The sequence below is a fragment of the Platalea leucorodia genome (assembly GCF_965183815.1).
Source record: "Platalea leucorodia genome assembly, chromosome: 11".
NCBI classification, from domain to species: Eukaryota; Metazoa; Chordata; class Aves; order Pelecaniformes; family Threskiornithidae; genus Platalea; species Platalea leucorodia.
In genome coordinates, this window is record NC_138833.1 from 21800402 (window position 1) to 21813537 (window position 13136).

Below are 13136 nucleotides of genomic sequence, written 5' to 3' on the forward strand. Positions count from 1 at the left end.
GGTGTCCAGCACCAGCCTCGGGGGGCTCAGGGGGTTCCTCCTGGGCCAGTGCTGGGGGGCTCCAGGGGTACCCCCAGGCAGCCCACGGGTGTCTGTGGGGGGGTCTCGGGGCAGCATTCACAGGGGCTGGGGGGATCCTGGACCAGCTCTGGAGGGGTTTTCGGGGGGGGTCCCAGGCTGGCCCCCTCTAGCCCCTTCCCTGGGGGCTCCCGGACCCAGGTGTGGGGTGAGATGGGGACCACGGAGCAGGCTGGGCATCTGGGGGACCCCAGAGATTCCCACGAATCCAGACCCCGCGGGTTCCCCAGGGAACAGGGGCGAAGGGGGCCAGGGCCAAGGAGGCAGTGGTCCCACAGACCCAGAGCTGGCCGTCCCCCCTCCGGCCACCTCCCAGCCCTCTTCTGCCTGAGCGGAGCTGCACAATCCGCCCTTGTCCCCAGCGGGTCCCAAGTAGGTCAGGGAGGCTGGCTGAGCCCCCGGGGAGGGGGGCAGGCAGCAGCGGGGTGCAGAGGGCCCCAGGCACCCGCCCTGGTAGCCCCATCACTGGGTTGGTGCCCACCCCCTGTCCCGGAGGGACCCCGCTGTCCCCAGCCCAGGGGATGCGAGGCGTTTCCCCAGCCCTTCTCTGATGCCTTGGGGTGGTTTGGGATCCCTCCGCATCCCCGCAGGCACTGCATGCCTCCTGGGTGCCGGAGTCCCATGGGTGCCGGCTGGGGTGGCTGAATCCTGGGGGACGGCACCCGTCCTGGGGGCCTGGGGCTGGGGAGTGAGCGTGGGGCTGGGCTGGGTGGGAGCTGGGGGATGAACACAACGAATAAGGAAGATGAGAGGGGCATTTCTCACCCCTTAATTGCAGTTAATAATTGATGAACTTGTTTACTGCAGGAGGCAAAGGTCTCTGGCGGTGTCAGGGTGCGACAGCGGAGCAGCTCGTCTGGCAGCATCCCCAGCGCCCCGGCCGCAGGTAAGGGATGCCGGACCCCGCCTGGCCCCCACGGGCACCGTGGTCCATCGCAGGGGGAGGTGGGGTCGTCTGTCGACCACGGGGCTGCCCGTGGGCCATGGCACAAGGAGGGGGACAGCAGGGTGGTGTCACAGATCGCTCCTGCGCTCCAAGGGGTGGCCCCGTTGAGCCCGAGCGATGGAGCCTCCAGCCATGCCCAGGAGGGGCTCCTGGGGTCCCCAAGCACCCCCATGGTCTCCAGCACCTGGAGGCCAATCCTGTCCCCCTATGCCATGTCCCCAGAGAGCCCGCGCCCGGGGCTGCGGGATGGAGCCTGGTGCTTGCTCTCCAGCCCGGCTCAGCGGAGGGGACTGTCCCCACCGGAGCCCCTCCTGCCCCAGGGGCTGCTCCCCAGGAAGGGCTTCGGTGGGCTGGTGGGAGCAGGCGGCCACAAGCCCCAAGGCACTGGTTGTCTGGTGTGTGCCCGCAGGCTCGCCGGCAGGATGGCGTGGCGCTCGCTGGTGCTGCTCCCCTTCCTCCTGACAGCAGGTGAGGACTTTGCTCATCAGCTGGCATTGGCGTTTAGGCACTGGCACAGGCTGCCCAGGGAAGTGGGACAATCACAGTCCCTGGAAATATTCAAAAAACGTGTGGATGCGGTGCTTAAGGACATGATTTAGAGGTGGACCAGGCAGTCAGGTTAACAGAGTGGACCCGATGATCTCAGAGGTCGTTTCCAACCTTAACGATTCTATGATTCTGTGATTGATTCTGGCACGGGTGGGCGGGAGGTGTTGGAGATGCTTTCAGCCCCCAATACATGTTCTGAATTCCCCGAGGGCAGTTGTTGGGGCCACCAAAACAGCTGCCCACCCGGTTGACACCTTGGAGACCCGATGGCAACCTTGCTGCCCCAGGGCAAGGCAGAGGGGGCAGGGGGGATGGCATCCAGCATGGGGGCTGCTGCTGGAGGTCAAGCGTGGTCGGAAGGTGTGGGATGAGCATGAAGAAGGTGAGGGGTGGTGGGTTCCCCTGCCTTCCCTGGAGACCCAAACCACATCCGGGAGCTGGGGCTGGAGCTAGGTAGGTGCTGCTGGGCGCAGGGGTGCAGGGTGCGGGCAGAGCCTGGCGCAGGGGTGGTGCTCAGCGCACCTCCTCCGTGTAGTTTCAGGCAACACGGCCCCCTTCTTCAACATGACCTTTGTCTACGTGCCTGAGGACCTGGAGTTGGGTGAGTGGGGCAGCCTTGGGGTGACAGAGGAGCGGCTGGGGGGGCTCCTGGGCAGGGGCTGACGCCGCCGGTGTCCCCAGGCCAGGAAGCTTTCCAGCTGAGAGCTATTGACATAGACGGGGACCAGCTCACCTACAGCATCAGCGGGCCAGAGGCTTTCTACTTCTCTGTCGATGCCAAGACAGGTGTCGTGACGCTGAGGAACTCCCTGGACCGCGAGGTGAAGGCAGAGACTGGGGCAGATGTCCCTGCCTGAGCTGGGGGGTCTGGGGTGATGGGGACAGAGGGCAGAGCCGTGAGTCCTGTGGGAGAGCGGCTCATGGCGTTACTGTGGGTCACTCCCTGGCCCCGAAGCCTGGCTCCGGGTGGGAGAGCTGTCTGGGAGGAGCATCCCACCCAGGGGTGGTGGGTGGGAGGGCACTGGGGCTCAGCCATCCAAGGATCAAGCTCCACCTGGCCCTGACCGAGTCCTGCCTTGTGTCCCTCCAGCTCCTGCCCAGGCTCACCATCATCGTCGGGGTGTTCGATGGGATGAACGAAGCAGTGAGTGCCAGGGCACGGGCTGGGTGGCTGCAGCGGGTGATGGGGACGGGGAGGGGAGCAGGGTCTCAACAGGGCCATGGATGAGGATCGGTGGGGATGGGGCCTGGAGGTGGGCTTCGCCCAGGGGTGGGTGATGCTGGCTGGCTTCGGAGCCAGGGGGGCAGAGGGTGCCGGAGCTGCACCCAGCTCTGCTGGGCACCATCTCCTGCACCCACCCTGTGCCTTCCCTGACACCTGGTAGGTCTCCAAAAGGCTCACAGTCATCGTGGAGGACCGTAACGACAACGCCCCGGTCTTCCAGAACCTGCCGTATGAAACCTCCATCCCCGAGGTACCTCCCCAAGACCTCCCGGCCCCCGCGGGCAGCAGGGCAGGGGTGCTGGGTGGCTCCTGTGGTATGGGTGTGCCGGCAGCGGGACAACGGTGCACTGGGAACGGGGTGACCCCATGCCTGGGCGTGCGCTGACGGTGTGCCTGGGCGTGGGGCGATGGTGCAGCCAGCAAGGGCGGGCGCCTCTGTGCCGGTCCGAGGCACTGGCGCACGGCTGGGACTCTGCCCTTGCGATGAGTTTCTGATCAGGGAGTGCCCGAGCTGCCGCTCAGCCCGGACCAGGGTGAGGCTGGATCAGGGTGCCCTGAGGAGGGTGGCAGGGGGGATCCGGCCTCTGCGTGGTGTGAGCGAGGGCAGCAGCTCATCCCTGCGTGGCCCACGGCACCGGGCAGCCCCTGGAGCCCTGCGGGACCAGAGCATCCCAGAGCAGGGCTGGCAGGGGCCAGGCCCAGCACCAGTCCCCCTGCTCTCCCGGATGATACCACCACCACCCCTCTGTGTGCCCAGAACATGACACTCAACAGCATCATCTACACTGTGTTTGCCAACGACAGTGACACCGGGAACGCCTCCAAAGTCAGCTACAGCATCGAGGAGGTGAGTGTGGGGCTGAGCCCCAACACCCTGGGCTTTGCCCTGGTCGGGGGCTCAGCGTGCTGGGGTCTGGGGGGCCAGGAAGGTGCTGGGGGTCCCAGGACCTCCCCAGCAAGCGCTCTGTGCCAACGGGAAGACGACATGGCTTGACATGGCACCTCCTCAGCTGAGCCTGCCTGCTCCCCGGCACCAAGGAGGGGTTCGTGCCTGCTGGAGAGCGGCAGTGCATCGCAGAGTGGGGCATGCCATACCTGAAACCCACCCCTGAGCCACCTCCGTGGGGCAGAGGTGCTGGGGGACCTGGCTGGGGGCAGCCCCATGGCTCTGGGGGAGCGGGGGTATGTGTCGGGTCAGGAGGGCTGGCTCTGCACCCATAGGGCAATGGGTGCAAGGTGCTGAACAGTTGCAAGCTGGGGACGAGGAGGTGGTATGGGGCCCCCACAGCCCTGGCAGAAGGATGGGGGCTGAGCCCCCATCTCTGCTGGGGCACCTCTGCTCCCTGCCTCGGTGACACGGGGTTATGTCCCCTGCCCAGGTGATCCCAGACAACACGAAGAATCGCTGGCTCTTCTACATCCTGCCCAACGGGAACGTGCTGCTCAATGGCTCGCTAGACTATGCCAAGAACACCTTCTACCAGCTCAAGATCCTCGCCAAGGTGGGGGCCATCCAGGCTGGGGGCGCGGGGCTGCCAGGTAAGGGTGCTGTGGGACTAACGGGTGCTGTGCTCCCCAGGACGGCGGGGGGATGCTGCACAACACGTTGGTCTTCCAGCAGAGCTCAACCTACCTGTCCGTGAGCATCCGTGACCTGCCCAACCTGAACCCACGCTTCCTCAATGAGCCCTACTCCGGCTCCGTGCCCGAGAACTGCAACCCGGTAAGGAGCCCGCCTGCCCCAGCGGCACGTCCCTACCCCTGGCCCTCCCTGGGGACTCTGACGCCCCGGGGCATCTGTGCCACCAGGCATGGGGGTGGTTGGAGACATCATGGGTCCTGCGCTGATGGCCATGTCCCTGCAGGGCACCACTGTGCTGACTGTCACCGCCGTGGACAGAGACACAGGGGTGAACGATGAAATCTCCTACAGCATCACCAGTGAGTGATGGGACAGGGTGGGATGGGCAGGGGGTGAGCAGTGGCAGGGTGGGATGGGCAGGGGGGGTGATCAGGCAGCAAGGGGCACCACGGGGACTGGTTCTGGGCTCCCGGGCACTGCCAGCCTGCCCCGCTGGCAGAGAAAGGCCAGGCCTGCGCTTCCCAGCGGCTGCAGCTGGTTCCTGCTGTCCCCTTGCCCTAGATGCCAGCGTCCCCTTTGCTATCAATGCCACGACGGGCACCATCACTGTGAGTGGGCCCCTGGACCGTGAGCAGCTGCCAAGCGAGGAAGTGCTGCTGGAAGTCACGGTGAGTAGGAGGCAGCAAGGGGAACCCCATCCTCTTCCTCTCCCCGGGCCCCTCCAACCCGCTCTCTCCTCCTGCCCAGGCGCATGAGAAGAACCTGGACATCCATGGCGAGGTGGCGCAGGCCAGCACCCTGGTGGCAGTCGCGGTGACCGATGTCAATGACAACAAGCCCCAGTTCTACCACTGCTCCCTTCCCAGCTGCAACTTCACCAATGCCCAGAGCAACTTCAGGGGCAGCATCATAGAGCACTCCTCCTCCAGATTGCCCGTGGCCAACCTCAGCATCGTCGCCCATGACCCGGACAAGGTGGGAGCTTGTCCAAGGTGCTGGGCTGGGGTGCAGGTGCCTGTCCTGGCTGCACCACCCACCCTCACTCCTCTGTGTCTCTCCCCGGCAGGGCATCAACAGCAACTATGAGCTGTACCTGCAGGGTCCGAATGCCAGCGCCTTCGCTGTCTCCCCCACAAAAATCGTGGGCACAGGGGAGGTCCAGCTCCTGGTGCAAGACCCATCCTCTGTGGACTACGAGATAAGCCATGTCATGGTGGTGCAGGTTCGCTGTGGGGACAATCCCTGCTCCCTGCATATGCCGGGGCACAGAGGGGAGGCAGCCCTTCTCCTGCAGGGTTCAAAAGCCAAAGCAGAACATGGCTCTGCCCTGGCAGCTTGGTTGGTTCAGAGGAGCTGGGCTGGAGTGTGACAGGTCTCTACCTCATGCTTGGGGACCCATGCGAGACACTGTCCCTTCTCCATCCTGCAGATCATTGCTGATGACACGGGGAACCCCACGGACTGCTGCTCCACGGCCACTGTGACCATCAATCTCATTGACAGCAATGACCACATCCCCGAGTTCCCCCAGAGTACCTACAACCTGAGCGTGATGGAGAACAGCCCTGCTGGCACCATCATCTCCCCAAACATCACGGTCAGGCACTGGGCAGGGAGCAGGCACAGCTTATGTCCCCCAGGCAGGGTGCTGGGCACGTCTGGCACTGCTGGTGCAGCTTGTGTTGAGGGCACTGGTCTCTCCGTGCACGCGGGAAGGAGACGGTGCCGGTGGGCACACAGGGTGTGGGACCACGTGCCCATCAGGGCCATGTTTTTGGGGTGCTCACTGCCAGCAGCCGGTGCCCCAGACTCATCACTGCCCTGGGGGCTGAGGTGGATTGACCGGCTGCTTCTTTCTCTCTGTTTTAGGCCTACGATCCGGACAGCGGCATCCTGGGCCAGATCACCTACCAGCTGCTCCCAGAAAGCATGTACGTAGGGGCACGGCCAGCCATGACCGGGGCATCATCCTGGCAGGGGGGCTGCAGGCCTGAACCCTGGTGACAGCTCCGTGTGTGCTGTAGCCGTAAAATCTTCACGGTGAATGCCACGACCGGGGCAGTGCTGGTGCAGAACGGGAGCTTGCTGGACCGGGAGACTCGCTCCATCTACTACGCCAACCTCCAGGCCAAGGATGGGGGCAACCTGGTGGGCACCACCGTGCTGGAGATCACCGTGCTGGACGACAACGACATGGCGCCCATCATCACCGGCTCCTACTTCATCTCGGTGGAAGAGGGGCAGAATGTCCAAACGCAGATCCAGGTGTGCACTGCTGGAGGTGGAGAGGACAACAGGGGGCTGTTGGAGAGGAGCTGGGACTGTCCCCGAGGTGCCAGACAGCCCCATTTCAACCCCTGACCTTTTCAGGCTATCGACAATGATGAGCCTGGCAACCGCAACAGCGAGTTGGGCTTCAAGATCTTGCCAGGACCATTCAGCGACAACTTCACCATCAACGCAACCACGGGTGAGATGCACAGCAAGGAGCCGCTGGACCGCGAGGCCTTGGAAGACGAGTGGGGGCAGATGGTGGTGACGGTGGAGGTGTACGACCACGGCATGCCGCAGCTCAGCACCCTGGTGAACGTCACCTTCACTGTGGGGGTGAGCCCTGGGCACGAGCGGGGACGCGCTGGGGCACGCGGAGGCTTGGAGCTGGGACGTAAGGGCAGGGAGGGGACGTGGGATCCCTGGTCGTGGCAGGGGCTCCGTGTCCCCAGATTCTCTGTGGGGGCAGAGGGAATATTTGATGCAGAGAGGCAGGAGAGGGCTTGTGTCCCTCCTGCCTGCGGGCAGGGAGGGGTCCACGCTCCTGTCCCCAGCCTGCTGTGAGGGACCCTGTTTCCTGGAGCGGCTACAACCACGGACTTTAACTCCTGCAGGACATGAACGACAACGCACCCGTGTTCCTCAACCAGTCCTATGAGTTCTCAGTCTTTGAAGACTCTCCAGGTAGAAGCTGTGTGGCCAGGCTCGTGGGACCAGCGGTGTCCCGGAGTCAGTGCCCACTGGCCACTGAGTGTCTGTCTCCACCTGCAGGGTCCCTCGTGGGTGAGGTGGAGGCCACGGATGCTGACCAGACGGAGATCAATTCCCGCATTTCCTTCCTACTTCAGAGGGGCAGTGGCTCCAGCAACTTCTTGATCCGTTCGTCCCACCTGGGGCCAGGGTACTATGGTGGGCAGCTGTCCGTGGACCCCGACACGTCCCTGGACTATGATACCCTGCAGCAGAAGTTCTTCTCCTTGGTGGTACTGGCGGAGAACACGGCCGCGGACAACGTGGGGGACACCGCCAATGTCTCAGTGGTGGTCCACATCCTAGACGTCAATGACGAGCCCCCCACCGTCCTGCTGGCCTCGCTGAAGGATGTAAATGTGAACGAGAACGGCACGCAGCAGGGTCTGGTCTGCACGCTGGTCGCCTCCGACCCCGACACCAACCACTTGCTGGTCTTCGAGGAGCTGGCAGTGGCCTGCTTCAAGGGGGCGAGCAGCGCTGGGGAGGTGTGCTGGGACTGGTTCGTGCTGGCACCCAACGGCTCGGTGCTGGTGAACAGCTCGGACATTGACTATGAGCTGTGTGACAGGGTGGTGCTCACACTCCGGGCTGAAGACCTGCACACCGAGAAGGGCAACCGCTACAGCCAGAATGGTACGGCACCCACTCCCCACTCCTTCCACCACCGCTGGGCATGGTGGGCGGTGGGACCTGCCTCTCCCACCTCCCAGGAGGAACTGTGGGGAGCAGGGCAGGAGCTGGGCAGTTTGGCGATGGAGGGAGGGTGTCCCCAGCTCTTTGGGTCCCTGCCACAGGGACCTGAGCCTGCTGGGAGGACAGGGCTCCCACGGGCAGCAGAGGAGGGTGCTGCAGGGCTGCTCTGTTGGTGACTGGAGCTCTGCTTTTGGGACATTTGCAGAAACCCTGAGGATCCACATCACCGATGTGAACGACAACACACCAGTCTTCCTGCCCATCTTGGAGACCTTTGGTGAGCAGTCAGGGCTGGTGCATCCTATGGGCTCCTCTTTGCACCCACACGTGCTCGGCCACGCTCCCCGGCGGTGGGGACCTTCCCCCAGCCAGGGCAGGGCTGTGAGAGGTGCAGGGGCCAGGCTGGGGTTACTCGATGCTTTCCGTGAAGGCTGCGGGGCTGAGGGCAGTGGGGGGATGCTCGGAGCTCTACTGAGCCCCAGGGCTGTGCAGGACATGGGGTCTGCAGCAAGCCTGGCTGCACGCCAGCATGACCGTGCTGTCCATCTGTCTGTCCCCGGCAGTGGTTGTCCCCGAAATCTCTCCTGTGGACCTGCAAGTGGCTACCGTGAAGGTGAGGAGCTGGGATGAGGAGCTCCAAGCCTGTGGAGCCGGGCTTGCCCGTCCCCGCCGTGGGCATGCAGCGGCTGTTCCCATCCGTGCTCCTGCCACGCTTTGTCCCTGCAGGCCACAGACACTGACTCGGGGCGGAGCGGAACCATCACCTTCTCCATTGTCAGCGTGGTGCTCGTGGAGGACAACGGGGCCAGCCGACCCTTCGAGAACCTCTTCAAGGTGGTGACAACACCCGAGCAGGACAGCTACGTCGGGAGCATCCAGTGAGGCCATGGGTCTGGGCCGGGGAGGGGGGAACGCGGCTCGGCTCCTGCCTGCTGCGAGGCAGAGAGGTGCAGGCAGGGCCAGCGCAGGCTAGCAAAGGGACAAAGCCATCCTGGGGTCCTGCCCTGGGCACGGTGGAGCTTGGGGGATGGCAGTGTCCTCCCGGGGATGTCCCATGGGATCGCTAACGTCCCCATCCTCACAGGGTGGCCAGCAACCTCGATGGCTCGCTGAAGGGGCAGTACCAGGTGACGGTGGAGGCTCAGGACAGCGAGGCACCAGTGCACACAGCAGAAACCGTGCTGACCGTGAGTGTCACCCCTGTCCCCCCATCCGGGGATGCCCTGTGCCCTGCCTAACCCCACTCACCCCCGCGCTCCTCATGCAGATCTTCACAGTGGATCAGAGCTACCGCGTTCGCCTCCAGTTCGTGAAACCGGTGGATGAAGTCCAGAGTAACTCCGAAAATATCAAAGTGTAAGGGGTGCAGGGCCGGGGGGGCAGGTAGGTGCATGGCTGTGCAGCAGGGGACACGAGCATGCAGACCACAACCCACCAACCGTGTCTCCCAGCTTCACGTACCATGAAGGGGACCAGTGCTGACAGGTTCCCACTGGAGCCGGGGGCTGCAGGGGGTCCAGCCGCTTCCCGTACCCATGAGCGGAACAGCAGGACGCCCAGCCCAGCCTCCCTCCATCCCTCCTGTTCCTAGGGCCCTGACCACAGCGACCAAGGCAGGGGTCTACGTGGTGGCCATCCGGAGCATGGAGGACACCCGTGCCTCCCAGTGAGTGGGGCCGTGCAGGTGGTGGGGAAGGGGATGTGGCGGTGCCATCGGAGGGGGTGACCCTGGGGCAGGGTGCCCTGGACCCCGCTCACCCCATCTCTTTGATCCCGCAGGGTGCAAGCCAAGTCGGTGATGGAGGCGTACTTTGTCTACAGCAATGGCACTGCCCTGGACGTCAACCAGCTGAGCGTGTACGTGCCGGGGCGGTGGGCCACGCACGGGCACCACCACGTACGCAGACCGGCCCAGCCGCTCACGCCTCCGCTTTCCTTGGCAGGCTCATACAGTCCGACCCGCTGGTCCTGGCTGAGCTGGTGAACCTGGGCCTGGCTGTCATCGTGAGTGGGGCCAGGCAAGGGGCACAGGGAGCGGGCACCAACCCCGTGCGGGGCTGGGGAGCGGGGGGCTGCTGGCCGGGGCTGTGCCCTCACCCCTGCTCTGTGCCAGGGCCCCGGGGAGGTGGTGAAGCCCACCAAGGAGACGGAGCTGATTGGCATCATCGCGGGGCTGGTGGCGTTCCTGCTCATCTTCATCCTCATCATGACCCTGGTCTTGGTTCTCACCACCAGGAGGTACTGCACTGCCCGCACCCCCCATCCACCCCCATCCTCACTGGCACCCCAGACCCATCCCTACCCTCCACCCAGCTCCTGCTCACCCCATCCCAGGTCCCCCCTGCCCCTCTCACCCACCCCGTCCCTGGGTTTTGCAGCTACAAGAGGAAGCTGAGTGCGATGAAGGCTCTGAAGGTGGCCACGACGTTCAGCCCTGCCATGGCGCAGCAGGGAGCTGGCATCCCCGGGACCAACCAGTACAATGCAGAGGGGTGAGTGGGGGGCTCCCTGCGGCAGGAGGGGAGAGCCCAGGCGTGTCCCCGCACCCAGGGGCTGCAGGGCTCGCTGTCACACCCCTCCTTCCTGGGGGACACGGCTGCCCCAGGCTGACCCCGCCACCCCATGGGACGGTCACTCACCTGCCACCCATCCCTGGCCAGGGCCAACCCCATGCTGAACCTCCCGCTCGATCCCTCCCACGACCTGGGCTTCCACGAGGACTCAGTCTCTGTGGCCAGGTGAGCTCTGCGGGCAGGTCCCGAAGGCCACGGGGCCATCACCCTGCGTCCCCACTCCGCCAGTGCCTGGGCCCTCTTCTACCCCCCCACCCTCTGCTCTCCACAGCATGAATTCCCTGGATGAAAACACAGTAAATGCACCTGAGGACGACAACCTCAAGTCCAAGGTGAGTGTGCAAAGAGCTGCTGGTGCCCAGCCACCACATCCCATGTCCCCTCCTCTCTGCTGTGGTCCCCGGGCTCCTGGACCCCTCATGTCCCTTCCTCTCCATCCCCCTGACAGCCCCCCAGCTCCTGGGAAGGACGGGAGCGTCCCTGTCCCCATCCCCTCTGACCATGCTCTCCTCCCGCAGCAGCACAAAGTGCAGCTGACGGACCCCTCTGACGAGGAGGTGCTGGTGGCCGCCCTGAAGCTGAAGGAGCCCACCAGAATAGCGTACACCAACCAGACCTTCACCACCACGGACCTGTGAGCGGGCGCGCGGGGAGCAGCGGGGCCGGAGCGGGACTCGGGAAGCTGCTTTGGTGATGTTGTGTTCAGAGACTGGCAATAAACCTGTCCCACATGGGTCACGGTGTCCTGTGGCCATCAGCCTGCCTGCCTGGGGGGCTCAGCCAGCTTGGGGGTCATCTCTCCCAGCACGAGGTGCTGGTTTCGGGGCCACCCTGGCTTCTTGTCCCCGGGACCCTTCCCTGGGCTGCCCCGCTGTCCCCGCTCAGCCCCGGAGGAGGGAGGTGCAGGCAGCCCCGCGCAGAGGTTTGTGCAAGGTTTTATTACCCAACATCCACGTTGACAGGTTGGTCCTCCCACCCCATTCCTCCCCCCCGCCCCCAAAAAAAGAAATGAAGAGGGGAAAAAAAGAAGAAAGTAGGTGATGAAGCCGCAGCGCTGGTGTGCCGCAGCTCGGCAGCGCGGCGCTGGAGGTGGGGGACAGCCCGGGGCAGGGTGGTGGGGGGACGTCCCAGGGCTCCTGGTCTTCCCTGTGTGGCCGTGGCACCGCTCCCGCAGCCCAAGGCACAGGGAAGAGATGGCTCCCGGCGAGCGCCACGGCACAGAGCGGGCACTGACCGCCGCGCTGGCTGCAGGCTGGCATTTCAGCGAGCCCTTCGCAGGACCCCCCCAAGGGCACGAGGGAGCCCCGCAGGGCCAAAACAAGCCCAGGATGTACAACAGGGGGTCGCGGGGGGCAAGAGTTGCCCCTTAAAGAGGCAAAGCGGCTACACCAGTGCCCCCGGCACCTCAAGCCCTCCTGCACCTCTGCCCAGAGGGGCTGGGGCAGCTCCCCAAGCACCCCCCGTTTGCAGCCTCCTGCCCATCAGATGCTGGGCACAGGCCTGGGTCCCCCTCGCTGCGGCACTGCGGGGCCGGTCCTCTGCACGGGGCCAGGGTGGAGGGCCCAGGTCCCGCATCTCAGCGGGATGCCTCGGTGCTGCTGGCCATCCTGGCCGCGGGATGCTCACCCCCCCCTGCACGCCGACCCTGCACTCCCGACGCTCTCCAGCCCGGCGGGGCGCAGGCAACGTAGGAAAAGTGTTTGAAAAGAGGGTCACGGTCCTGCAGGCCACCGGGGAGGAGGTGGCTCCAGGCAGGAGGTGCACAGCTGAAAGTGTCTCTTAAAAAGCTCCAAAAATGCAAACACGGTTCAATAAAAGCCCCCCTCCCCCCCACCCTGTAAAACCCCAGCTGTAAAAAGTGGCAGCGTCTTGCAGCCAGCACATCCCCAGCTGCCCTGGGGGAGAGCAGCCAGCGGGGCCGGAGGGACCCGCGCCCACGTCCCCAGCGCACAGGGCCTCTCCGGCACTGGGGAGGCTGGACGGGCCCGGCAGCAGGGCAGGCTTCATCCCCACCGCCAGCCGAGGCGAGGATGTGCCCTGGGCTCCGATGGCCATCCCCAGGCAGATCCCTGGGCAGGGGGGGACTGGGGTCCGTGGGGATCTTCCCAAGCGCCTCCAGCCACGGGGACGAGCGGCTCTCCACCGCAGGCGTGGTTGGCCCCAGTCTCTCCCATTTGAGATCTGTCCCAGTGCCCTGTGTGGCCACGTCCTCCCAGCTCCGGGGCACCCACGGCACGGCAGCGGGGCAGAGAGGACAGTGCTGTGGTGGGCCGGGCTGAACGCCCCCACCCTGGGCAGCCACGGGGACCCACGTGTGCACGGGCGCGGGCTGGCTGGAGCGTGGCCGAGCCCTGGGCAGGTGAAGCGGTGGCACCGTGATGCACCAGTGTCTCTCCAGCATCGGGAGCGACGCTGCTGCGCGGGGCGCAAGCCAGGCCAGGGCTCGGGGGAGCCAGCAGCGACCTG

General features: G+C 65.2%; 1 protein-coding gene across 1 annotated transcript; it reads left to right on the forward strand.

Annotated features, from left to right (window-relative positions):
* Positions 1 to 1446: 1446 nt before the first annotated feature.
* On the forward strand, positions 1447 to 11308 carry CDHR2 (cadherin related family member 2; the record flags this gene model as incomplete). Its single annotated transcript, XM_082323725.1, has 31 exons — positions 1447 to 1492; positions 2109 to 2174; positions 2255 to 2394; positions 2664 to 2717; positions 2959 to 3048; positions 3556 to 3645; positions 4178 to 4300; positions 4378 to 4521; positions 4664 to 4739; positions 4942 to 5048; positions 5128 to 5355; positions 5447 to 5602; positions 5810 to 5977; positions 6250 to 6311; positions 6405 to 6645; positions 6751 to 6987; positions 7266 to 7335; positions 7423 to 8037; positions 8303 to 8374; positions 8661 to 8710; positions 8824 to 8975; positions 9182 to 9284; positions 9365 to 9453; positions 9689 to 9763; positions 9877 to 9954; positions 10041 to 10101; positions 10211 to 10335; positions 10476 to 10589; positions 10758 to 10835; positions 10942 to 11002; positions 11189 to 11308. 31 exons carry the CDS (start codon positions 1447 to 1449, stop codon positions 11306 to 11308), a joined length of 3891 nt encoding a protein of 1296 aa, XP_082179851.1.
* Between the last annotated feature and the right edge of the window lie 1828 nt (positions 11309 to 13136).